At 40.4% G+C, this 27,570-nt stretch overlaps 1 protein-coding gene across 4 annotated transcripts in view; it reads left to right on the forward strand.

Annotated features, from left to right (window-relative positions):
* Nucleotides 1-27,570, forward strand: part of syt16 (synaptotagmin XVI) — a 34,001-nt gene that overhangs the window by 1,018 nt on the left and 5,413 nt on the right. Inside the window, exons 3-6 of one of the 4 annotated variants that reach the window (XM_027278750.1) lie at nt 3,003-3,249; nt 12,894-13,067; nt 22,371-22,601; nt 25,964-26,202. In XM_027278750.1, the coding sequence (XP_027134551.1) occupies nt 3,195-3,249; nt 12,894-13,067; nt 22,371-22,601; nt 25,964-26,202 (699 nt within the window). In that variant the 5' untranslated portion in view covers nt 3,003-3,194. Of the gene's footprint in view, nt 1-3,002; nt 3,250-12,824; nt 13,068-21,761; nt 21,785-22,370; nt 22,602-25,963; nt 26,203-27,570 lie in introns of those variants that run through there. The other 3 variants (XM_019260381.2, XM_019260383.2, XM_027278751.1) reach the window with 3 other exon arrangements.

Here is a 27,570-nt window from a genome sequence, read left to right on the forward strand (position 1 = left end):
ACAACACAAGTACACAGGTGTGTGACACACCTGCTGGTTGGAGGTGAGCACCGACTTGTGTTGTATTTATTATTTCAGAGTTTGTAGAGGTTGTCTAGCCAGTTGCAACATGGTAACGAACTGAACAATGAACTCACAGTTTATGCATGAAACATTTCAGAAGTTCCTTCTGGTATCGTGACAACCTCCCTATTGACTACTTGCAAAGTAACAATATTACAGTGGCCGACAAGTGAAACGTGCCGCAAACGGCCAAAGACTGCAAACACAGGAATGATGCAAAACCAAAAACACACAGAACACACTGGTCCAGTCCCTTTTTAAAACATTAGCTGGATGCCCAGAAGAAAGTTGGCTATCTTTTGAGGAAAGGGCTGGCTCAATTCGTGGCAGCGGCAGCTAGTATTGGTACTTCTGGACCTGCTGCGACAGTTGCCAGTGTCTGAGGCAGCTGCCACTGACCTGCCATGGCAGTTGCCCAAAACAACTGCTGCAGTTATGGGCATTTGTTTTTATTTTATAAAACAGTTGTCAGTGGTGCATTAGACTTGCTGGCAGTAGCATTTCCATTATGTGATTTCTGCATAATTGGCAGCTTTCCCACACGCCATCACGTCAGTGCCCCACACAGTGGAAGCAGTTGAGACAGATGTTCAGAGATGAATTAAATAAACGCAAATTAATGCAGAAATCACATGATGGAAATGTTACTTCCGTCTAATACAACAATGACAACTGTTATCAGTAAAATAAAAAATAAAAACAGATGATCAAAGTAGCAGTAGTTGCTGTGGCAGGTCAGTGGCAACTGCGCCACGCAGCGGCAGTGGTTAAAAGATGAATAAAGAAAACCTTGCAAATTAATGCAGAAATCACATGATGAAAAAAAAACTTCCAGCGAGTCTAATGCAACACTGACGACTGACGATTTTATAAAATACAAATCAGTGCCAGCTGCCTCAGACACCTGCAACTGCTGCGGCAGGTCCAGAAGTGCCACTACAAGCTGCCACTGCCACGAACTGAGCCAGCCGTTTGCAGCACGTTTGCCCTTGTCGACCACTGTACTATATCTCTGTCACAGTAAACAGAAAATAATTAAAGTATACAGTGTTGTTATGAGGAGATAACAAAAAAATGTCAAAGATCCTGAGCGCGCTCCGTTAAACAGTAAGAAGCAGTAAGTCTTGTGTGTGTGATGCTCCTGGTTATTGTGGCCTACTTACAGACTGGTCCGATGTCTAATTCATGGCTCTCTCCTCCTGGTTGTGGCCCAGACTGCAGGCTGAGATATGAGAGCACTCTCAATCAGGACTCATGAGTAATATTTAATACTGCTGTGTGTGTGTGTGATAAGCTGTGTCAGGAAATTCAAACGGATGTTTGTTTCTGTTTATTTGAGCACTGAGGCCGATTGATGGGGCTGTCTTCCATGCAGCCTGACGGGAAACCGGACTCATCTCACTTTCATTTCGCTCTACAGGCTGACTGAAGTCACATAAAGGTTTCTCTGAGGTGTAGATATTCAAATAGATTGAAATTATGGTGGGTTATTAAGTGAATCATCCACAGCTAAAATTGTCCACTTGAGGGCATTATAACTCCCCTGACAAACACTAATGATGAATGTAAGTCCAATAGTCACTCTCTTTTAGCTCTGATTTAGGTCTCCACCAAGCAGCAAACTCAGTTTTGGTCTCTATAGCTAATTTCACTGTTCATGACAACTGTGGCCCATTAAGGGTGAATTTTTATAGAACTTGTCTTTTCAAATTATATTAAGGCTTAAAATTACGAAGAATTAAGAGCAGGGATGCTTTGGTGGATTGTTTGAGCAGCCAGGCTTACTTCATCCTGTATCAGGTCCACTGATGATCCGTGTATTTGTCGATTTTTAGATTAGCTGGGAAGTGGAAGAAGCAGGAATACCATCATGGCGGCAGCCAGTGCCACCACACTGAGCTTCAGACAGCTCTTTAGAAACCTGGGGGTGACGTCACACATACGCCATCCATTCTTTATACTGTCAGCGGTCTCCACCAACTCCTGAGAAAATATCTGGCTCTTTTGCTGCTATAAATAATTTGATTTAAAGCCACTATAATCAATATATTTACAATAATTTTTACTCTGGTATGAACCTGAAGAGAATTATAAGCTCAATCTGAGAGTTCATAGAGAGTTTTAGCTCAGTGTTTATCTGTCAAGCAAACAACTGTACTGTCTTGGTTCCTTCTCAGCGTCATTTTCAGAGAAAAAGCTGTAAGAAGTTAGCACACAGTTGACAGACACAGGCAGAGACTAGTTGGTGAACATAGGCAGACAGAGCTAAAAGAGAATAAATATTGGACTTAGACAAAAATACAAACTAAACTAACACAAATTAATAACATTGTTGCCACTGTTTGCCAATAACTTCATCAGTTAGTGTTGTGTTGACAGCAGTTATTACAAGATTAACCAGAAAAACCAAAACTATGAACAAAAACTCAGAGGCTAAAAAGACCTTTCTAATAGCACCCAAGAGTGCCTGCAAATCTGAAACCTTCCTCAAAAAAAATGTTTTAGAAACATTGAGCACTTTTTCCAGAACAGAAGAACAAATCTAACTTTATCGCCATTGATCCACTCCATTAGCTTTCTCCCACAGCTCTAGTATGTTTCATTTCTGGCAACCCGAAGTGTTGACATGGTCAGTGTGCGGGATCAGACCGGATCACACAGGACAAAACATAAACAGACATTCCTGATGTGAAGATTTCCAAAGAAGAAATATAGCAGCTGTAGTTTTGCTGCCAAGAAGCTTGTATTTCATATCTCTGATGAGATAATAAGTAATTATATCATATAATACAGTAAATATGTGACATATCTGTCAAGCTTGAATTTACCCTTCTTATGACTTAGACTTCGTCGTCATTTTAGCATTTATGGCTTTTACAGTGCTTGGTGGGTCACTTTCCCCACCTTCCTCCGTGTTGTTGTGTCTTGGTGGTATTCAGGAAGGAACATCCGCCTCACCCAGTGCGAGGCAGGAAAGCTGTGCTGATTGACGGGTCACAGTGGAACGACAGAGGCATTTTAGCAGACCAAGAGTCAACTTTGTTCACTCTACATAAGTGTGAATATGTAGAAAGGAGTAAAAAGGAGTGAGGACGAGGAGAGGAACCACTAGAGAAGAAGGAGGCGAAGACATGGCCAGCAAAGGAGAAGCTAATGAGACTACAAGGTCAACATATGGTAACAAATGTGAGCTTTGCACTTCACTTCTTTACGTCTTTAGTCTCTCAACGCCTATCCTGTTTGTTTAGTGTCACCTGCGGTTCTTCACAGAACATTTTACCTTCTTGGCATTGATAGGCAGACAATACAGAGGCACAGAAACTTGTTTCTGACCTGTGCTGCTTCGGAGATTGTGTCAAACCATGACCACTGTGTGATTGGTAACTTTGGGTCAGGAGAAGTACGTAACGCTTTACGGCACTAAGTCACACACCACCAACTATTTGACTGATTTTGGTGAAACTGGATCATATTTTATGGAGAAAATGTTTTCTGCTTTTCCCTCTGATGTCCTCCGGCTGCTCCGCCTCAACTCTCTGTGATTTACAGGGTTTCCTGATGGACAGTGAAGTAAACTGCTGCCAACTGTAGCTGCTCAAAGCACCATGCGAGTGTTAATGTTTATGCGTTGTCATTGGACCACACTTTTTCAGGCCCGGTGTCGTCTCCACCTAAATACTACACCTCTGTGACACACAGAGGGTAATATTAACTATTGGATCATGTAGAGGCCAACTAACGTTCTATGTATGTAGGGCACTCTACAGTATGTGACAATGCATTTCTTCAACTTGAAGGGCACCAGAGCGCCCTGCATCATCACCGAGTGCCACCGTAGAGGGAACTTTATCATGTTTGTATGTATAAATGTGTATCACATTTTTCACCGACCGTGTAGTATTTCACTGCTGGCTGTGTAGAAAGTGTGCCAGAGTTTATGTTAACGTTAGCAGCTTTGTCCTGCTTTGTATCGATCTGGGGAAGCTAATGACCTCAGCCAAACTTGTTATCTGAGATAGTTGCCAAACACTTCAGTCTGTCCTCATCGTAAAAGCCTTTGCTCTAAAGTTACAAGTGAAAACATGCTGTTAAATAAATAATGATGCATCAGTCTTGTTTGTCTAAACTAAGCAGCAAAATTAAGGAAGATATTAAATTATATTATATTATTATATTAAATTCACGTAGTCGTATTGAGACAAATTATCTCTTTTGCAAGCGAGAAAGACTGAGCAAGTCTGATCTGATCTTAGTCTGATCCTATGTTTAATTATCAAGCTTTAAATCCACCAAACAGGAAAAAAGTCTGTGTCTCTTTGTGGCAAACGTCTTATAGTTTTATCTGAGCTCCTGTTATGCAGCAACCTAAGTGAGAAACGTACTCTTTAAATTTTAGATTGATAACAATGTTTTGCCAAAGCTTTGAACCATTTTAGGACCTACTGGACACTGAAACGTCTGCTCTCATGTTGCACAGTTGAAATGCAGTCTGTAACCAGCAGATGGTGCCTCCACATCAGTCTGTAAAGCTTTATTGTGTGGTGATGGAGCTTAAAGTGCTCTGCTCCATCACTTTGTCTGATCAGTACTTCTAACTTGATGGATGATGGAAAGACTTTGTTTTAGAGAGTAAACTCTTTATGAATATTTCCTATTAAAGGACCTAAATCAGTATGTCAGCAACATTTCTGACAGAATTCACTGAATTTCAATAGTATCAGTCTAAATGGACTAGACTAAATGATTGGTTACTCACAAGAAGTCAAATACAAGTTCAAATGTTAAGTTACTCACGAAGCTAATGGTTAAATGCAGTTTAAACGATGGGTTACTTAGAAGTTAACAGTCAAATCACATGTTCGTAGTTTACTTTATTGATATGGCAAGTGCGGGATACAAATACCATATCAAGTGAATACAGATGTATGTGCTTAGTTTTTAGTAGTTTACTAGTTAGTAGCATAGCAACACGCAGGAATTGTGCTTTGCTGCTTCCTGGTGTGACCGGAGACCAAATACAACAGAAAGATTAATATATAATATTCAACCTTAACCAAGTGCTGTGAGTAGTCTAAACATAACTATAAGAACTTATAATTATATATAAGATGTTTCAGTTTAGCAGATATTGTTGGAAAACAGTTGTGAGTGTTCAGTGTGAAAATAAAAGGGGGTCTTGATGCCTCACATTATAGTGTGAGCTTCCCTCCAAATGAAACCTCCTACGAGTAGGTTTTTTTTCCCTTATTCATCATCACTTTATCTCAGCCCAGAGATGCTCTCATCCTCCCGGCCAACCAGGATGAACAGACAGACAGCGCCATGGTAACATGAGACCTTCTTACATGTGGGTGGGAAAAGTCACACTCATTATACCTTAATACCACTGGGCTGTTTCCAGGGAAACTATGATTTTCAGGTGTGTGTGTGTGTGTGTGTGTGTGTGTGTGTGTGTGTGTGTGTGTCTTGCAGTTAGTGGGTTTGAGTCAGGCTGAAAACATGATGTGCTGATGTCTCTGGGTTGATTCGACCTTCCATCCCGACAACAACAACAGCTCGGCTGTTTGTGTGTTCAGTGCAGCGAGGTCAGTCAACGTCATGTCAGCTCAGAGTTTAGAGTGTTTTTTTTTTTTTTAACACAAACCATTCAGCAGATTTGATACAACCAGCGTAATAAATGATCTAATTATTTATTTCCTATTTTTTTATATAACGTCAGCACGTTATCAGGATGGAGTAATCACATCAACTGCAAAAAGTCTTTCAGCTTTTTAATTCACAAAGGTCTCTCCAGGTAAAGTTCAGGTTAATGTATAAATAGAAGAAGTCCAGAACAGAACAAGGGTCAGGGACAGGTCAGAGAGGTCACATTTAAATTGGGGAAATGCTGACTACTGATTAAGGAAACTAAGAAGACTTATGATGCTATCTGTATCTATAGGGAGGTGTCCGAGACAGCCCATTAGAGAGTGTATAAGAATCAACTGTTAGAGCTCCACAGGGAGCCTTTTTCCGCTGTAACCCCCTTTTGGGTGTTGCTCTGTTAAACGCTCCTTTCTAGAATAATAACTTTGACATAACAATTTAACTTTGATACTTAGAATCCAGTCTTCCTTATTGAAGGGTCATTTGAAAATTCTTATAACATGTACGAATGACAAAGTCAGTGTAGCATCAACAGGATTAACAGACATTAGTTTATGTGAGAAATGACACAATGAGGCTTTAAAGTTCAACAGATGAACGGCTGTGTTAGAAAATATCTTCTTTGATAAAAGCTCAAAAGTACAAGCCTGTGGACATAAAAACACAAGGCGAGGCAGTAACTACAAGTCCCATGGTGCATTTCAGAAACATCCAAACACAGAACTTATATAACTATATATTATAAAATTCTGTCACACAAGCTACTATCCCTGACTTCAACCCAATCCAACACATTCAAAATCATTCTCAGCCTTTGTGGGTAACAATAAATGTAGGCTGTGAAGTGAAGCCAATGTGGAAGTGCCAAAAACTGCAGCTCCTCAGGCACCCACTTAAAGCTGGCTCCGATGATCCACCTCTTTGACCACTTTTAGATTAGTTAAGAGGCAGAAGAAGCAGGACTACCAACATGGTGGTGACCAGAGCCAGAGACCAGAACTCATTCAAAAGCAGCAATAACAGAAGAACCTGGCGACACGTAGAAGTCTTCTGAACATCCGATCCTGACTGAACAGGCACACGTCATTGTTTTGGAAAACCTTTGTTTTTCACACCCACAGCACAAGAGATGAGCATTTTCAGATTTTTCTGTGGGAGTAAAAAACGCCTAGTTCAGTGAGGATAGGAGGCCAAAACAGAGAGGTTTCAAAATTAGCATGAACATGGTCACATACAGACTTACAGAGAGATAATCTTCCCATATCCAGCAGTCTTCAGACTGAGCATTCAGATGTGTGTTATAGTAATAATCTGTAGGCAAAGGGCCAGGACACACACACAGTTTTGGAACTAATTACCAACATTAATGAGTGACCTTACAACGAACTGAGAAAGACAGCAGGGGCTCCTTTTATTCATCATCATCCTCAAAAAGAAGACAGAAGAAACTACAAAGCAGCGTGTTCGTCTTCTTTATGATCTCTTGTATCTCGTTAATGAGCAGTAACAACATGGCCTTCGCTGCTGCTGCCGTCACTACTGCTGCAGTGTGTCTTCATCCTAATCTAATGCTCACATCAAAGTGCTCTTTTTTCTACTCACTTCAAAGCTGGGGTGGAAAAGTCAGCAGCTGCATAGTAATCAGGGGATAAGGATTTAGTATTCACACACACAAACAACCTTTCACAACCATGTCTGTCAGAGATTAGTGAAATTTTTATGGTTCAATCTCTCCATCTCATTAGCCCGATCCGAAGCCTCTCATTGACTTCTGGGTCACATTGCCTTCCTAATCCTTGTTTGTACGTTAATTTATTGTGGTTTGCCTTTAATACGTTTGCACATTCAACAAACTGTTTGATCGATACCCCCCGTTTGTCCTGTTTTTATCTCCATCTGGTTCCCCGCTGGTGCAGTAATGCAATTCACCTTTCACAGAGATTAATTTAGATTTATCTAATCTAATATATTCTGATGTAAATGTTGTCTATGAGTGAGTGAAATAAGAGTTTTCTGACGTTTATGTAAAATTGGTTATTATTATTAATTTATGAGACAAATTCAGAACAAACTTGTCATTCCTGTTTGTTAATGGATGAAAATGTCGACCACATGTCATCGTTATCGTTATCATGTGGTCAGAGCGTCACTAAAATAATTAGGAATCGTCCTCTGTGGTCCACAGTGAATATGTGACTTGAAATGCTGTGCCCTCACATCAAGTGGCAACCTCAGCTGCTGCGAAACAAAGCCAGCACAGGAAGTGCTGCAGTTCCTCAAACGTCCACTTGAGGCTGGCTCCAGAAGTGAGTCAGTCTCCATAAGTCCCCATGTTCAAATGTCCAACTTCACAGCAGAAATAAACATGTTTACAGCCTGGTACAAAAAACTGTTTTGGTCTCTGTAGCTAATTTCCCCGTTCATGACAACTGTACTGAGGGTGAATTTATATGCAAGTCACCTGTTCACATTATATTAAGACTTAAAGTTATGCAGAATTAACAGTGTGGACACTTTGACTGACAGGTGGGTGATTCAGGTGATTCAGACATTCATTCTTCTGGTGCCTCATTTAAGCAGTGTATTGAATTTGACATCATTGAAAGTAGTCAATAAATCCAGTTATTCAATTGATAGTTAATCAAATGATTTAAACAAGCAACAATGCGAAGGCATTTGCTCTTTTCAGCTTTGCACATATGAGGATTTGTTGTCTTTCCCTGTTTTCCGTTGTTATAAATTAAATTGTTTTGGGGTTTATGATTGTTGATCTGACATAACTAGATATTTGAAGATGTCACTTGTGGTCTGAGGACTTATAGTGGGTAGAATGAGGTTAGTTTGTGTGTAATAGAGAGAGTAAACAGGGATCTCTGCATTTGGACTGAAGTGTGTCCATGTTTGAGTCCTGTGTGTGCGCAGCAGGTGTGAGGCCAGACTTTGACCCAGGGTTTCTTCCTGTCCATCTGGATGCAGACAGTAGGAGGCTCTGAGTCTCCAACACTGAGCTCAGTGTCTGACTGTCAGAGCAGCTGAAAGGGAACTCCACTTTACAGCCGCACCCGAACACACCGTCCAAACATTTACTGTCGTACTGTGTTCATTTCAGCAGGGGATTTATTTTTGTAAATTAATTAAACTTGTATTCATAGGCTTTTCTACGTGTTTTCAGTCAGATCTTATAGCATCAATCATTTAATTAATTCTTATAGCAACATTGTGTAAAAATCTGTATTTGTTGTGATTCGTCTCCTCCAGTTTCAGAGTTAGATCCCACTGTGGTAAATATGTATTTGTTCTGATTACATTACTTATGATCAAACACTAGCAAGTCAATAACTTTTCTAACAGCCAAACATCAAGCAAGCTCACCAACAGCAGACATAGCAGCAGCTAATATTACTGACTAGTCCAACAGCAGTCAGCCCAGCTCAGCTTCTGTCTTTCAGCCTTTTATTTCACCAAGCTCTCACCAACCACTAAAAGTCAGTCCCACATTTACTCTTGTACGATGACAAAGTTACATGACAGAGACACCATACACCTGATTACAAGTCAGTGTAGCATCAACATGATTTAACATCTGTTACTTTATCAGAAGAAAGTTACACATTGAAGCTAAAAATAATGAATGTAAATAATAATAAGTAGCTTTAGCTGTTTAATGTGGAGCATTGAGTCATTTGACCTCTACATCAACTATAGAAACCAAACACAGTAGCCAGGTTGAATTTCTGGAGAAGTGTAAATAGGACAGTGGCCTGACATATCCTGACATGTTGAAATTTCCTGTCAGATGCAGATCTGTTGATATCTGTACCGAATTTCATGACAAGCCACCCAAAAACCAACCAGGTCCGTCAAGTCATTTTGCTAGTGTCGGTAAAATATGATAAAAACACATCAAGTGTTGTCTCTGTCGTCTGTAGGAGAGGAAAAAGGAGGCGGTGGTGATGGTTTTTAAAGTCAGACATGGACAGAGTTATCAGTGCAGAAGCATGCTGCATCTGTCATGTGTTAGCACTTCCAGACATCTCGCTGTCTCTGTGGGAGTGCACAGCAGCTGAACATGAAGAAAGTGGGTTGTCTGGAGGCTGGATGTGTGGGCACTGACTGAGGCTCCTGTGGCACAGTTTGTAGCCAGGATGGTTTGAATCTTTATTGATGTTATGACAAGGCTTTTCAGGTAGCGATCAAACTGTTATTGCACCAGATTGTTGTGGTAGAAGTTGCTCAAAAATCTTTCTGAAGATTCAGAGATGTTGTTGGACATTCTTTTTTTTTTAAGATTGTTTTTTTGGCCTTTTTATGCCTTTATTAATAGTACAGCTGAAGATAAGCAGGGGGCAGAGAGAGGGGGAGTGACACGCAGTAAATTAGCTGTCCGATGCGAACCGGGGCCAGCTGCAGCGAGGACTATGGCCTCCACACACGGGGCGGCCGCCTAACCCACTACGCTACCGACAGCCCCGTTGTTGGACATTCTTAACAAAAGAGGAGACGATAAGGGACCAAGTGTTCAGAGCTTAAAACTGCTCTTCAGATATTTTTATTTATATTGACAGAGTTTCAGCATATAGACTTAATATTGTCCTTTCTAAGACACAAATGGTGCCCATCCATGTGACTAACTAGCTAACGAATTGACATCAGCCTTAGTTAAACCAGCTGGTTAGTGTTTCAGTGATATAAAAAACTAACTAGTTAGCTAATCTACAATGATTGTTAGACTGCAAGTTAATCCATAGAGAAAACGTCCTACAGACTTTTGTTGGTCCAGCCGTTTAGCTCTCCGCTAACGTGAATGGGGATGACATGATTCAATTGTGTAACTCTTTGAGACTTTGCAAATATTATTGGAACTAATGGACCAAATTTTGACAGTGAATTGAGTCATTTTGCGGGGCATATCCGCCGTTTTACAGCTGCTTCTTTCACAGTGTAAGCTTAAAGGAAAAAAAGTGTTTTCAGGTCAGTGTGCACACACGCGACGGACGCCATTGCTGTCATTACACGGTTTGGCCATCATGCCAAAAAAGGCTTCAAAGCTCAATGTTCTTGATATTAAGGCGAGATTAAAATATTCCAGAAGCTACTGCATGCAGTTTAAGCAAAGACAGCTACAAAAAACAGCTGCTATTTTTGCTCATTATTTTGCCGCTGCACACAAACACGCGGTTGCTTGGCGGTGTGATTGGATGTTTTCGGTGTAGATTAATCAGGTATATCTGTGCAGCGTGGGAGAGAAAAGGGAGACATCAGAGTGAGAAGACAAAAGATGAAGTATGAAATAAATAAAACATAATAGTATTACATCCGCTCACGCACACAAATACACACACCTACGCTGCCGAGTCCTTTCTTTGGCGTCGCCTCTCAGCAGGATGTGTACTCGTCTCCGTTTGCTCCCATTGATTCAGCCCTGCTCTTTGAGATGTTTCCGTGGAAACGGGAGATGGCGATCCCCCGACATGCATTTCTATTCATCTGTATTGCGTCTCAGTCGCCTCATTGAGAGTGGAGTAGTATGCCTTGTTTCACCTTATCTCTCTCTCTTCATTACCCCCCATCTTCACATCAGTTTCTCCTCTTCATTTTTACTGTGTTTTGGTTTTCATGTATCTGTTTCCTCACTACTTTCTCTCTGTTCTGGTCCAGATGTTTTTCTGCCTCTCTCCTTGATATCTCTTCTCTCTTTTTTCATTTTGACTTCTCCCTATTGATTTACAGTATCTGTATCCACACTCTTTGTCTTTTTGCTTTCTTCTTTCTTTATGTTTTACTTGTCTTTCTCAGTCACCACAGGAATTTGTGATATTTGCAAATTTTTCAGTATAAATAAAACACCACTTCCCTATAAATATGATGATGAAGTAAGATGCCATATTTACTATATAATGCACTGTATTTACTGTATGCAGTAAGTATACTGTTTACACCACATATAGCACACTCTTTGCATTCTCTCAGCCAGTCGTCACCTGGAATGAGTTTTCAACAGAAGGAGTTTCAGTGTCACCAGCAAAGCTCCTCCACACCTGGTCCTCCATGATTCATGGTGGGAACCACACATGCAGACGCCATTCATTCACTCTACAACTAACAAAAACATGAAGGTCTGAACCAAAAGTCTCAAATTTAAACTCATCAGACTCAAGTCCAGATTTCCACCGGTCTAATGCCCATTCATTGTGTTTGTTGGCTCAAACAGTTCTCTTCTTCTCGTCAGTCTCCCTCAGTCGTGGTTTCTTTGCAATAATTTGACTATGTCGGTCTGATTCACACAGTCTCCTCTGTTGATGTGTCTTCTATCTTCTTCTTCTTGAACTCTGTATATTTATGTGAACGTTAATCTGAGGTTAATTGTTGATTTCTGAGGTTGGTAACTATAAAAAACTTATCATCTGCAGAAAAGGGAACTTCCTAGGGCGGGCCTCATAAGACCCAGTTTCATAGAGTGTTTGATAGTTTTTGCGACTATATTTGAAGACACGTTCAAAGTTCTTGAAATTTCTGGATTTACTGACCTTCATGTCTCAAAGTAATGATGGACTGTTGTTTCTCTTTACCTGGTGGAGTGTATCTTGTCATAATATTAGAATAATAGGGATATTCACTGTATAGAACTGTGTGCCAACTCTACCTCTGCACAGCACAACTGATGGTCTCAAACACATTCAGAAGGAAAGAAATGTTTTAATATTAAAAAGCTAATATTTTAAGTTCGTTAAGATGTAACTATTTATATGTGTCACTTTATCTTTTAACCATTTTCCAAATTTGGTTGACTTTTCAACATAGACGAATAACCAGCACATAGTATATCTGAGTACAGGAAAGGAGGAAGTTGTTGACCAAGATTTACTCAACTGTGATTGGAACAAAGAGCCAAAACGGGCGGTACTCAAAAGGGTCAGCTGATTAAAAACATGTCACAGCAAAAAAAAGGACTGCTACTATTAAATGACGAGGGTAAACTCAAATACTAAAGTATCACTCATTTTGTCTGTGTGTATCACATGTACCATGCGTACTGTGTGTGTGTGTGTGTGTGTGTGTGTGTGTGTGTGTGTGTGTGTGTGTGTGTGTGTGTGTGTGTGCTTGCATGTATCCAGACTGTCTGTTTGTGTGGTCTGATCAGTGTGTCATTGTGTGTCCCCTCTCCCTCTCCCTCCTCCTGCCAGTCCCCCCAGAGGCCATTGGTTTCCTGTCGGCGGTGGGCGTCTTCATCGTGGCGTTGGCCGTCCTCTTCCTCTTCATCAACAAGAAGTTGTGTTTCTCACGTGTCGGTGGACTGCCCTGTCTGGAGCAACATGGCCGCCGGAAGAAAGGACGACTGGGAGTCCGCCAGGGGCTCGGTGAGTGAGCGACAAAAATGGTTATGTCTTTGTAACGTTGCTAACAGCCAAACATCAAGCAGGGTCAACAACACAAGACATAGCAGCAGCTAATATTACTGACTAGTCCAACAGCAGTCAGCCCAGCTCAGCGTCTGTCTTTCAGCCTTTTATTTCACCAAGCTCTCACCAACCACTAAAAGTCAGTCCCACATTTACTCTTGTCCGGCGGCTTCTTGCTCGCTCACTCTCTCCTTTTCTGAGCTCACAATCCAGGCAGTCCGGCTAACAAATCGAGCTTGTCCATCAGGAAACTCTGTAAATCACAGAGAGTTGAGGCGGAGCAGCCAGACACCATCCACCTGATTACAAGTCAGTGTAGCATCAAGATGATTTACAAGACATTCAAGTTTATGAGAGAAAAGTTACACAGTAACAAGTTTTCTGGTGTTATTCCGTCATCATCACATCGTGGTCAAAAAAATAGGTGGTGCCTATTTTACTTCCAGGCAGCAGCAATAGAGGTGCAACTTGCATGTAATCCCCACTCAATCTCATCATTCTGAGCAAACTAATCGAGTTAAAAACAGGTTAAAGGCTCAAAAATATGCTTAAGTAAAGATGTCCAGAGAAAAGAAAAGAAGTAAGTACTTTTTCCATTACTCTCCACTTCTGTGTGTTGAGTGCTATAGCCTCCTACACTTTTCCAAATGAACTTAATCTGTTTATATGAATCATTCAAATGCCACCTCTAGGTCGACTTGCACTCAGTTTATTTACATGTGTGATGGATAGCAAACGAGTGCCTGCAAGTGTCTGAATTGTAAAAATGAAATTACAAGATACACATCAGACTGCTGGATAAGATACCAACTGTGGCACATTGCTCTGCAAGTTAATTGAAACACCAGTGTGAATGTTGTTGTGGATATTCTGATCTGTGGCCAATTATCCAGCACAGCTACAATTGTAATTGTTGATCATAGAAGGTCTAGGAAATATGAGTATTTATTGCTGGTGGGTCACACATATGTAATCCCTCACATGATGATTAGATAAGTAAGTGGCAAGTTGACCAAGATGTAGATTGTTATGCAGAGAATGAGATCGTGAATACAAGTGGTCAAAATTAGCTTCCTCCATCGGGTGGCTGTGCTCAGGCATAGAGATAGGAGCTTGGAGTAGAGATGCTGCTCCTTCATGTTGAAAGCTGTGTGTTCTGGGCATGTCCTACTAGTAGGAAACCCTAGGAAACACCCAGAACCTGCAGAAGTGATTATACAGCCCATCTAGCCTGGGAATGCCTTGGCAGGAGGAGCTGGAATGTGTTGCTGGGGAGAGGGATGTCTGAAACGGCCTGCTAAACCTACTGCCTCCATGACCCAACCCCAGAAGAAAATTGATGGATGGATAGGAAGGTTGTTCTTGGGACATGACCAGAGTTAGCATGACCCACAAAAGCCACATTTGGTTGAAATAACCCCCCAGAAAGAAAGATAAAAAACAGTTTTACATAATGTTAGCTATACACAAGAGCATCTCATTGACAACCAGCAAACCTGTAGAAATGTCTGTATTTCAGATTTCTTACAAGTGAGCTCTGCCTGCTTTCTAGTGAAGGTTCACCTGTTATATAACCTTAAAGATCTCAACAGGAAGGCCAGAGAAAGACAGTATGTGACTCGTGTGTGCATTATGACTCGAATTAAACTGTTCAGTAACAGTAAGAGAATGTGGGTGAGTTTGTGTTTGTACAGTGGTTTCTGTGGGCGAGTTTGTATGTATAAGAGAGTGAGTCAGCGCCATAACTGTCACAATGCTCTGCAGCAGCACATAATGAAAGTATGAACATTATAAAACCTTGAAGAGAAAAACAGCAAAGAGAAAAACGATGTAGAGAGAGGCAGAGAGGAAAAGGATGCTTGGTCTGTTGTTCTCTTTCTCGTCAACCAGTTAAACTCTGTACTCTCCTCCCACTTGTCAAACACTGCTAACAACCAGAGCAAAGGTTACTCAAGGTCACTGAAAAGTTAGCTTATGCAGGCCGGATTACAAACTGCCCCAAACGCCACAGACTCACTTTATCTGTATAGTCTGTACATTAAATCACAGTATCAATAATGATTTTGTTATGTTTGCTAACCAAATGTCAGTTCTCACAGCTAGTTGTGTTCTTCATTGATGCAGGAATCCACCGCTAAGAGTAATCACGTTCTTTGGTTTTATCCGGAGGAGAAACTAGTTTAAATGCCACTAGAAAACCAAATCCACAACCGCCTTCTAACTATATTATTTAGGGTTTTATGTACATAGCATCTAAAACAATTTAGGAATTAGTTTCAGATTTGAAATATATGTATTTACATTACATAAACATTTAGTAATTTAGCTGACGCTTTTGTCCAAAGCAACTTGCAAAAAGGAAAATAATCAAGGTACAGTGCAACAAGGTCATGTTAGTGCAGCAATAAGTGCTGTGACAGTTGTAGAGAGGGATAGATTTAGCATGTCCAGTTGTTGATAGTGTTGGAGAGGAGGTCCTCTATGAAGAGCTGGTACTTCAGGAGGTCTTTGAAGATAGAAAAGGGACGTCCCTGATCTGGTAGAAACTGGTAGGATGTTCCACCAACAGGGAACAACAGATGAGCGTATAGGTGGCAGAGATCTGCCTAAAAGCCAATGAGTGTCATAAATAAACTGTCGAGAAAGGAAATATTCTTACATCTGTTTTCATCTTTAAATTAAAAAATCTAACCGCACACCATGTGAACTAATTTCTCTCTTTTACTGCACTAAGATTATCTTATTTGCCTGTTAAGTCATCGTTGAAGTCACATTCACATTCCCACCAGTGGGATGGTTGAATCCAGGTGGAGACAAACAGTGAGCAAACAGTGCACTGGTTCGTTTGTTCTTCACCTGCAGCAGGTGGAGTCTCTGGTATTTCCAGTTGGTTTCCTGAACAAATAAGACATCCTGTTTGGATTCTCTCCATACCATTCAAAACTCAGCTTCACAGGATGAGGTAGGGGCTCTTACTGTATGTTTTCAACTACAAATTCAGTCAAACTGTCTGTTTAGTTCTTAATCTGGAAACTGTACGCCTGATTGCAATGAAAGGCTTGTGTGTCACTTTAAATAGATTTTCCTTCATCAAACTATAACACAAAGACAGTTTTTCAGGAAATAATCTTAACGTTATTGATGTTGCAAGATATTCCTTAATTTCTGGCATTTTCTGAAGGGTTTCAAGAGTGTATTAAGAGATTGGGTAGTCGGAAATTGAGGAGTATTTGATCCACGCATGTCTGCTTAAGTTGTTTTTATTGAAGAAAATCTCTAAGGACTGGTATAATGAAGTATGACGTTATCTTGTTGAAAAGTAACATAGATTTGCTAACTGAACAGGTCGTGCCAATGTGTAACAACTAAAGTGAGTCCTTATATTGACTCAGCCTTTCGACAGGCACTCACTGCTTAGTTCAGCAGTCAAATGGCTGCCTCGCCTCGGCTGTATGACTCTGTGTGTTGATTTTAAAGACTTAGTACAGTGTACAGTGCAGTACAGTGTTGCCAGGAGTCTTCAATGCAATAGCAGCTACGTTTCTCTTCAAGTACTTAAGCATAATAAGAATATTATTTATTAAAGTTGCTGAACAAGGTTTAATTTTCGCTTTATGTACTGTATGTAGTCAGATAAATCAGACACAAGGTGATTCAAACCATATAGTGTGCTATAAAATGTATTGGAATATATTTGAAATCAACTTATATACCCCATTATGTTCATATTTAATGTTTAATCTTAGTTTGAATAATTATATTGTCACATATAATCAGTGTTTACTATAGCATGTAACTTGGGAACAATAAATGTAGTCTGAAAACTCTGGTTAATGGTTGTTGGAATAATAAAGTCCTTAAAAGGATTCATGAGCCAAACAAACGGCATCAGGTTTTGAAGACCTTGAAGACCTTGAACCAAGACCTACTCCAAGTCCTAACTAAGGCCCCATGGCACTGATAACAGTATAGGCACAGATGAAAATTACACTTGGACTGTGGGATCTGAGATTGTAAATTATGGTGCCAGAATGGACTAATATGGTGTCAGGACCACTGACAGTATAAACAATGGACATAGGTTACTAGTTTATCCACAGGTTACTGATTTTGAAGCTCAGAACATGTGGCTCTGGCCATCACAATGAAAGTCCAGCTTCTTCCACCCGCCAGCTAATCTAAAAATTGGCAAAGATGTAGATTATCATGGGACACAAAGGTGGCCTTGTAGCAACCAATAACGTAATAATGTCAAATAATGTAATACCTGCCAATAACCTAGTAATTGTGGCCATTTTGAATGTAACAAAGCCAATAATAAAAATAACGTGCCAATAATGTAATAACATGCCAATAATGCAATAAATTAGTAATAACTAGACTGATTAGACTGTTTCATCTAACACTGAGCAAACACATGTAGGTCACATGACTACTGTTCTCTTCCTGAATTCTAGCACAGATGCTCGATTGGATTGACATCTGGGGAATTGTTGTTGTGTCTCAAATCATTCCTGTACCATTTTTGCTTTGTGGCAGTCCACTGCCGTTATGGTGTGTAACAAAACTTAGGTAGGTGGTATGTGTCAAAGTAACATCCACATGAATTGCAGGAGCCAAGGTTTCCCAACATTGTCCAAAGCCTCATACTGCCTCAGCTGGCTTGCCCTTTTTCCATAGTGCATTCTGGTGCCATGTTTTTCCCAGGTAAGCGACATACATGCACCCGGCCATCCATGTGATGCAAAAGAAAATGTGATTGATCAGAGCTGACCACCTTCTTCCATTGCTTTGTGGTCAATTCAGATGTTCACATGTCCATTGTTGGTGTTTTCAGCAGTGGACAGAGGTCAGCATGGACACCCTGACTAGTGTGTGGCTGCACAGCCCCGACAAACAGCGATTCACTGTGTGTTCTGACACCTTTCTATCAGAACCAGCATGAACTTTTTCAGCAGTTTGAGCTGCAGTAGCTTATCTGTTGGATCAGACTGCACAGGCCAGCCTTCGATCACCCTGTTGCTGGTTCACCTCTTTTCCCTCCTTGGACAGCTTTTGATCGGCACTGATCACTGCAGACCGAGAACACCCCACAAGAACTGCAGTTTTGTAGATGTTCTAACACAGTCATCTTGCCATCACTATTTGGTTCTCGTAAAGTAGCTCAAATCCTGATGCTTGCTTCTAACATCAACTTTGAGAACAAAATGGTCACTCGCTGCCTGATATACCCACCAGCTGACAGGTGCCAGGTGTTATTTACTTCACCTGTCAGTGGTCATAATGGTGGTAAATTATAAATAGTTTTGTTTCAGTCACTATGAATTCGAGTGAATGCATGTCTTTGTGTATGTGCATGTGCTTCTATAGATGTATTTGCATTTGTGTGTGTGTGTGTGTGTCACAGTGCCATGTATTCATTGAGCCATATTATATTATTCCACTCTGAAAGCTTCCGCCTGTGAATAGCTTCAGAAGACAGAAGTTAACTGACCAATCAGCCGTCACTCGCCCACTCAGAGAACAGCTTCCTGCTCTACAGGTAACCATGACGATCACTAAGGTAGAGACGGCGGTGACCTGCACTATAGAGAGGAGGGGCCAATCGTTCCACTGCAACATCACTTATTCAGCTGTTGCTATCCAATTATAGTTGAATTATGACATGAGAAGAGTGACCCTCAACCCAGCTAGCGCTGTGTGTGAGCGATAGCGAGTGAGCAGGGCTTTATATTTGCTCTCTCCTCTCTTACTTTATGAGCATTTTCACATAAAAGACAGATATTTTCACTCAAAATGGCTTTAATATGTACCTGTGAGCTCGTTGATTGTTTTGATTCCTCAGGATTCCTCAGTCAGCTACTGAAAGATTCAAAATGTAGTTCACTCAGTTCCATATATCCATTTTCTGTAACCGCTTATCCTCATCAGGGTCATGGTGGGGCTGGAGCTTATCCCAGTTGACTTTGGGCAAGAGGCATGGTACACCATGGACAAGTCGCCAGTTCATCACAAGGCACATAGAGACAAACTACCATTCACACAAACCGCTCACATTCACACCTATGGCCAATTTAGAGTCACCAATTAACCAATTACAGTTTTTCTTAATTGCCAAAACACAATTTCTGAAACCTTGCTCCATTTTCTTAAAACATTACAGTTTTTTCCATTTGCTTAAACACAATTTTGCAAACTAGGCTGGTTTTATCAAAATACTAACACAATTCACCAAACCACACACCCAAACTGCAAAACACCTCATATATCCCGCAAAATGAAGCACTGCAACCAAAATCAAACTTTTGCACCAGATGACACACAGATTTTTGTCTAACCAACTACACACTGTTGAGCATAATGAAAAGCACTCTCATATTTAGTATGCTTTGCCATAATACTAACATAGTTCAAACTGTAGAGAATTCTTCAGATTGTTCACATTCACACGTGCTATTGAAATATTTATTTTATTTATTTTTCACCAAACAAGACAGTGCAACGTATGCACAGCAGATATATTTACATTGGAGTGAACTAAAATATGCTCACAAAACAGTAAGCTTGAATAAAGTAAGTAATAAAGTAGTAAAATAAAGTATTTTGATAAAACCAGCCTAGTTTGCAAAATTGTGTTTAAGCAAATGGAAAAAACTAACAATTACATAACACCTGTTTGGCCAGGTGGTACATATAGTGGCCAATGAGCTCATGTAGTGTCATTTTATTTTATCGCGTGTTTTGAAATTGCAAACGTGACTTTATGTCAGATTGTTGTGTCTTATGCAGAGAACCACATTCAGTACACTTAAAAATAGCCACTTCGAATTGCAAAATGTGTGTAAAGCAGAAAATGTGTTTAAAGTTTTGGAGATTTGAGATGAGGTTTTGCTCCCTGTGTGTCAGTTTAAATATTTGTGCCATCCATGTCATTTCAGTGTGTTAGCAACTGGACAAAACTGTAAACACAAAACCTCATCTTCAAGCACTATTTACAAAACCTCTGACTCTTGCAAAATCTAACTTTTGCATCAAAACTGTTTTACCTGTGCTCAAAACCAAACACTGCTCTCAAATCATAAACAAAGCGATCAAAATGATATACACCATCAAGCAGTCAGTAAACAGTACACCAAAAAATATTTTTAAAAATCATACAATTACAGTACACATTGTCAGTCCATGGACAAGAACATGGTCTATGATTGTTGCTCAGATTTCATCGGATATTCCCACTCTGTCTTCTTCCTCCTCGATCCCCACCTCGCATATGTATTCGTCCTCATCCAATCATAGTTTCTTCTATCCATTCTTAGACTTAGACATTTCCACCTTCAACAACCTGTTTGATATCTGAACTGGCTTATACTGGTTGTGTCACATCATTTGAAACAAGTGAAATCAATTTTGAGTGGTTGTGTTTAATCAATAACATGTCTGCTCTATTTGTATTTAACTGTTGCCACTTGTGTTTACCAGTATGAATGACATGTGCATAAGAGTGCAGAATGTGTTTTGAGAATGGCAATGTGTTTAGAGTTTTGCTGAAAAGTCTAAGTGAGATCTGCAAATTGTGTTTTACCATGTGAAATGGTTAAAGGTATTGACAACAGACTGAACAATTAGCTGAATGAGTTCAGGCAACTGAGAACTTTGTTCAGCCAATGGGTTTTAGTGTTTTAGCAGTTGAGAAAAACTGTAAGTGCATGTCTTTGGACTGTGGGGGGAAGCCAGAGTACCCGGAGAGAACCCACGCAGACGCGGTGAGAACATGCAAATTCCAAAGACCCCAGCCGAGGTTCGAACACAGAACCTTCTTGCTGTGTGCCAGCAGTGCTAATCTCTCAGTTGTTTTTCTTTATTTGTATTAATTTCTACATTTGTTGTCATCTGAAATTATTTTCCTTCACTCTGTGGTGAAATTCATTCCAAACCATCTTATTTAGGTTTAGGTCAGGTGATTGTGGATGCTAGGTCATATGAAGCAGCACTCCTTCTTGGTCAAATAGCCCTTACAGAGCCTGGAGGTGTGTTTGGAGTCATTGTCCTGTTGAAGAACTAATGATGAAGATGGGATGACATTTTACTGCAGAATGCTGTGGTAGTCATGTTGGTTAAGTCTGCCTTGAATTTTGAATAAATAACCAGCAGTGTCACCAGCAGAGAACCCCCACACCATCACATCTCCTCCTCCATGCTTCATGGTGGGAACCACACATGCAGACACCATCCATTGAATTTCTTTACGTCTCACAAAGACGGTCTGAACCAAAAGTCAAATTTAAATTCATCAGACCAAAGTCCAAATTTCCACCGGCCTAATGTCTGTTCATTGTGTTTGTTGGCCCAAGCAATTCTCTTCTTCTTGTTGGTCTCCCTCAGATGTGGTTTCCTTGCAGTTATTCGATCATGAAGGTCTGATTCACACAGTCTCCTCTGAACAGGTGATGTTGAGATGTGTCTTCTACTTGAACCCTGAAAAGCATTTATGTGGGCTCTAATCTGAGGTGCTATTACATGTTGATTTCTAAGGCTGTTAACTTTAATGGATTTATCCTCTTGGTCTTTGTCTCCTGGTACGGCCTTCATAAGACCCAGTTTCACCATGCCATTTGATGGTTTTCGTGACTGCACTTGAAGACACGTTTAAAGTTGTTGAAATGTTCTGGATTGTAGTAAGTAATGATTGACTTTCATTTCTCTTTACTTAGTGGAGTAGTTCTTGACATAATATGGATTACTACAACACAATTGATAGATGTACCTGAACGCTAAAAAAGAGAGGAAACATACCCCAAAATGCAGTAAGGGATGAGGGTTTAAGGCCACTTTTAGGGTTTGACAAGTAGCACATACCAGTCTGCTCTGCAGATGCTTTTATTGTGAAGAGGTTAAAGAAAGAGATTGTGTGCATTGTGTTGATGACAGAGTTGGTGGCGCTTCATTAGCAGTAAACAGGTCTAACCAACCACTATTTGCTCAGTGGATCAGTTTTAAATACTGCAGGGAGGAAGTACAAACAGAAAACATGACTTGCTCTTGTTCATGTCATGGCTCAGCACTACTACTCCCGTTACTAAACAATTTAGTTTATCACTACAGCTACAGATGGATGATGACATTTAAAAATAGGTCCACTGTGACCAGTGTCCTCCTCTCCTCTCCTCTCCTCTCCTCTCCTCTCCTCTCCTCTCCTCATTAACTGTCCCAGCTTTTCCTCTTTGTCACTCCCCTTCTCTCCTTGTGTTCATCTCCCTCTAGTGAACAGCTATGGTGAAGATGAAGATGATGGCTCCAGCTCCTCTGACAGTGAAGAAGAGGTCCTGAAGCAGTTTGAGATCTCGGTTTCACGTTCGCAGAGTTTTCGTACCGCAGCGAGCAACGGCAGCGAGCAGCAGTCCCAGCAGACACAGCTGGCTCTGGGCCGACGCCACAAATTCACCCGACTGTCGGACCAGGAGGAGGGCAGCACCGAGCCATCGGACTGCGAAGGTGAGCCAATTTTATCTAATTTAAACACTGGTTGTTTTTTTCAGCTGTTACCAACGTAACTACCTGCTTTCCTGCTTGATGTTTGGTGCTGAAATTAGCTCACTGACCTTCTGATAATAAAACAAACATTAAACAATAAACAGAGCTTGTAGAAATGTTATATAAAATAAATATCACACTCGATGTTGTGCTGTTATGCTGAATATCAGCACACTGTGATTATCTATGACCGAATCACAGCCATGCTATATTCAGTATAACATCACTCCCTCTCATGTGATATTGCTTAAATATACTGCGGTAGATTTTACCCTACATACAACATAGAAAAATCAATTAAAAGAACAAGTTTGGTTGGATGAATACAGTTGTGTATTAAGTGGCTGCTACACTCATGTTTATACATGTTCTTACAGCCTCTCTCTTGAAGCTCACAGGCATGTTTAGCATTGAGCAGATAATGTCCATACTTTAGTTATTTTGTCCTATTGCTGTTTTACTGCAGGATGATGAAGTAGTTTGTTTACCCAGCAATGAGTTTTCATGCGTCATATTTCTTATTCAAGTCCCAGTAGCTTATTATTATTATTGTTATGTAGTAGTGGAGTTGAAAATAAATCATTATATTATTCTAAATAATTGCACTTGTGTTATCTAAGGGAAATGAAACACAATTGGTTGCTTCCTGACATTCTATCGCTCCACCAATGTTCGAACAAAAGAACAAAAGAAAGCCACAACAAAGATCCTTATCGAACTTATCGAGGTAATTGCACATTGCGCAGAGAAAGTGCAACATGAACATCACATCCACTTTCTGTCCACCTGTTGAATCTCCAGTTTGATCAGGCCTGGCTAAAATGTTCCACTTTGTCCACATAGCAGTCATTTCCTGCAGCCCTCAGTCATTGGCGCTGTGCAGGTTAGCTTCCAGCTGACCTGACCGAACTTGTGTGCAGTAAATAATTAAATTAGATTTTATATGAGCGGGTTCAGGGGAAGCAGATTGTACCAGTTTACCTCTGCTGAGCTAAAGTCCTGAAACTCCAACAAACAGAAAAGATCTACCACTAATCCGTCCTCGCATCAACGAGCCAAAAGGCCACAAATAATGTTTTTACTACAGATTAGAGGCTGTAAAGAGCTCAGGGAGGCTCAATGTGAATGGACTGCTGTGGCTGGATGAGTGTGGACAGACAGCTACTTTAATTAGGACACTTGCTTGTAATCGGTTCTAGTGTTTTAAGACTAATGAGAAAACAAAATCAATTTTTATCCTTCTATCTGTGAAATTACCACCAATGTCATTGTTGGAGTCATTTGTCTGTTGTTTAATTGGTATTTGTACGTTTGTTAAATGCATAATATGTTTTTTTCTGCTGCCAGGGGAGCTCTCACATCAAAACAATTACAAAAGATGTTTGATGAAGTCATTTTCTGGTTTGAGCTTCTAGAGTATGAGGATTTGCTGCTTTTCTGTGTCATATAAGATTGTATATTTTAATGTCTTTGGACTTTTTTACAATTAATTAATTGAGAAAATAGTGAGATAGAGCTAGTTGCTATCTAGAAAGTAGAAACAAATGTTTAGACGAACATACTGGCCTTCTTTCAGAGGAGCAGCTGCTTGTTGATGGGTTGGTGACATTTTTAGGTTGGGGTCACTCTGTCTTAAGCGGTATTCATTTTCCGCCTTTAACCAACATGCACACAAACACACACAGGCCGATGACTCCCCTCAGCCTGTTGCTATGGTCAGCACTCTATGCAGCCATTGGTATAACAGTCAGACCGATCTTAATGATAGTGAATTGAAGATAATTGTTATTGACTGGTCTCAGGTACAGGATGTTCTCTGAGTGTTTTTGTCTCAGGAAAAGGTCAAGGTTTGAAAGATTACACAATATCACCTCTGTTAACACACAACACAGGCAGCTTTTTTAGCCCTTGTAGACTCAATTAAATGGTAGATGTGAGGGGACAATAATGTCCAGTCAGGTCAGCTATTTTTCTGTTTCTGTTTTGTCTGTTTCTGCTGTCAAAGGATAAACATAAATAAGGAACTTACGACCCACAACTGACCCCCCTGAATAAAGGCAGCCCTGTCTTTAACGCTGTATCCAGTTCTCTCTATACATCCTTCACAGCCTCTGCCAACTTTTTCCTTTCCTGCACTAGATATGCTACATGCTAACTTCTAAGTGTTTATAAAACAACCACACTATAAAGAGAAGGTTAAACGATACAAATGACAGATAGACAGGTGAGAAATTAAAGGAAAAAACTCAATAAATAAATAACAGAGAGCACTCTCTCAACCACCATCATCATAACACCGAATGAGGCAATAACATTTGGAAGAATGGTGTTCATCCCTCCAGTAGAGTTCAGAGACTTGTAGAATCAATGCCAAGACTCATTGAAGCTGTTCTTGCAGCTTGTGGTGGCCCAACAGCTTCTTAATACACTAAATGTGTCACCTGTCTGTATCTTGTTGAGCTAATGTTTAATAAAAATTAGTTTAAATTAATCGTTAGATAGCTAGCTACTTATACAGCAGTCATTAGCTAGCTAATGTTTGTAAAATGCTAGCTAATTAGCTAGCTAATTGTTAATCAGTCATTAGTTAACTAAGGCTAGCAAAACTGAATATACATCAATTGTTAGTTAGCATTTGCTAACATTAGATAAAGTTGACCCAGGGCTGCTCAACTGGCTTATGATGGGTCATTTTGTTTTAATTTTTAGACGCTAGTTTTGTTATTTCAAAGTGTCAAATACATTATTAATATTAAATCTTTTGCCACTTACCTTCATTTGTTGGTTGTAGTTAGAGGTCCTGAACATCAATCAGACTACTTTGAATTTTAGTTATTTACAGTGGTCCCTCGTTTATCGTGGGGGATACGTTCTAAAAATAACCTGCAATAGACAAAATCCGCGAAGTAATCAGCTTTATTTTTTAAAATTATTATACGTTTTAAGGCCATAAAACCCCTAACCACACTTTTTTACACGCATCTTATACAGTACTCCCTTAGCTAATCAGGAAACAGAACACATGTGCGGTTCTCCCTTAGCCAATTTAGGACGCCGAACACAATGCGCGTTCATACTGTACAGTAAAAAAAAAATAATCTGCGAAACAGCGAGGCCGCAAAAGGTGAACCGCGTTATAGTCAGGGACAACTGCATACATTTAGTTACTTTTGTTAGATTAAGCTGAATTACGATTCAGAAGTTCAGATTTGCTATCAAACTCCCGCACTTCTCAAAAAGACTATCCTCACACCCACAGATTTAAAACTGACCACCAGAGGATCTAATGCTGACTTTCCTCCCCTGTTGCCTTCCTCATGCAGAAATGGGGGCTCCGATCCCGCAGGGTTTCAAGGACCCGCTGTCTGCAGCTGTAGAAGAGAACGAGAGGGCGTCAGCGCTATCTCTGGACACACCTGCTGGACTCGAAGCATCGGGCGCCAGGGAGAGCCCCACCCCCAGTATGAACCGTCAGGCCGCGGACGGCAGCGAGGGCACGGAGAAGGCCATGGATCTCGACAAAAATGAGGCCACAGACAGCTCCTCCACCTGGAGCCCCGAGGTACTGCAGCATTTCTAACAACTACAGTTAAGCAGGCACTCTAAACCCTCCCTGTTTTGTGTTTGAGATGCTTGATCACACTTTCTTTTATAAATGCTGCAAATACCGCAGCAAGGAATTCTTGAGATATTTAGCACCACGGAAAACCATTAACCATCCAAATAACCAGTGTGTTCGATGGACAGAAATAGGCAACATAGGAAGTACACAGGTTGTTTTTATTTAATCAACAAAAGCTTTTTATGCTTGTAGTTCATGGAAAAAATAAATTTGTTCTCAGTGAACCTTCCCCAGATAAATAAACTAAATAAGCAACGCTCAAAAGTGATGTCAAGCGATGTATCTGTCCTGCAGTAGCACTCAATGGGAGCCTTAAACCTTTGCTGTCCGGTAGAATCCATTTCCAACCACAAATTTTATCACTTTTTTTTAATCTTTTTTTTTTTTTGTCTCTATACTTGACTTAAGCAATGTAGTGTTATGCATAACCATTTTATAGACTTTCGGTCAGCTCTACTGTAACGTTACTTTCACCTCCAAACTTATTACTTTAAGAATACATTCAGAAAGAATCCGACACTGCAGCGGATCACTGCAGGGTTATGCTGCGATGTGTGGGAGTGTCTGTTTGTCCTGAACGTAACCGCTGTGATACAATCAGGAAATAATTTTAATTTTTTCTGATTAACCGGCTTTATTGATGACTCTCTCTTTCTCTCTCTCTCAAACCATCAGACACAAACCAAATTGAACTTTTTCTTGTCACTATTTTGCAGCATAAATCGTGAGTCAGACTCAGATTTAGAAGCTTGTACACGAAACAAACAAAGCCAGAACACAACAGGTAGAGTATCAGAGTTTAGTCCATGAATCCACCTGGATAGTGTCAGATTTAGAGACATTTTTAGGCTGACTGTGGAGGTTTGACCAGTCTGAGTGTGTGATTGGTGGCTGTAGCCTGACATCTGGCTGTGTTTTGGATCTAACTGGACTGCTTTGCCACTGAGCAGTGCAGGCCACTGCAGCCAAAACATACTAACCCATTATAATGAATGGAAAAAGTCTGACTGAATCTGACTCAGTGATCAGATCATCACATCAGTGTTAAACTGGAACTGTTTCATTGCCAGTGAAAAACTTGAGGAAATAGCAATTAGCCAGTCAGCTATCAGGCTATAAAAATAAAAGTTGTTAATAAAGTTGCTAACTTCTCTAAGACACCGATCTTATCAAAATGATCAAAAACAATAAATACAACTAACAGCAAAACCACATTTTCCTCTAGTACACTGCACCTGGCATGTTTTCATGGTCGTGTTGTCGCTCCTTCTTCAGTAACACAGCAATGGAAAGATTGACGTGTGCTTG

Source organism: Larimichthys crocea, chromosome V (assembly GCF_000972845.2).
Source record: "Larimichthys crocea isolate SSNF chromosome V, L_crocea_2.0, whole genome shotgun sequence".
Taxonomy (NCBI): domain Eukaryota; kingdom Metazoa; phylum Chordata; class Actinopteri; family Sciaenidae; genus Larimichthys; species Larimichthys crocea.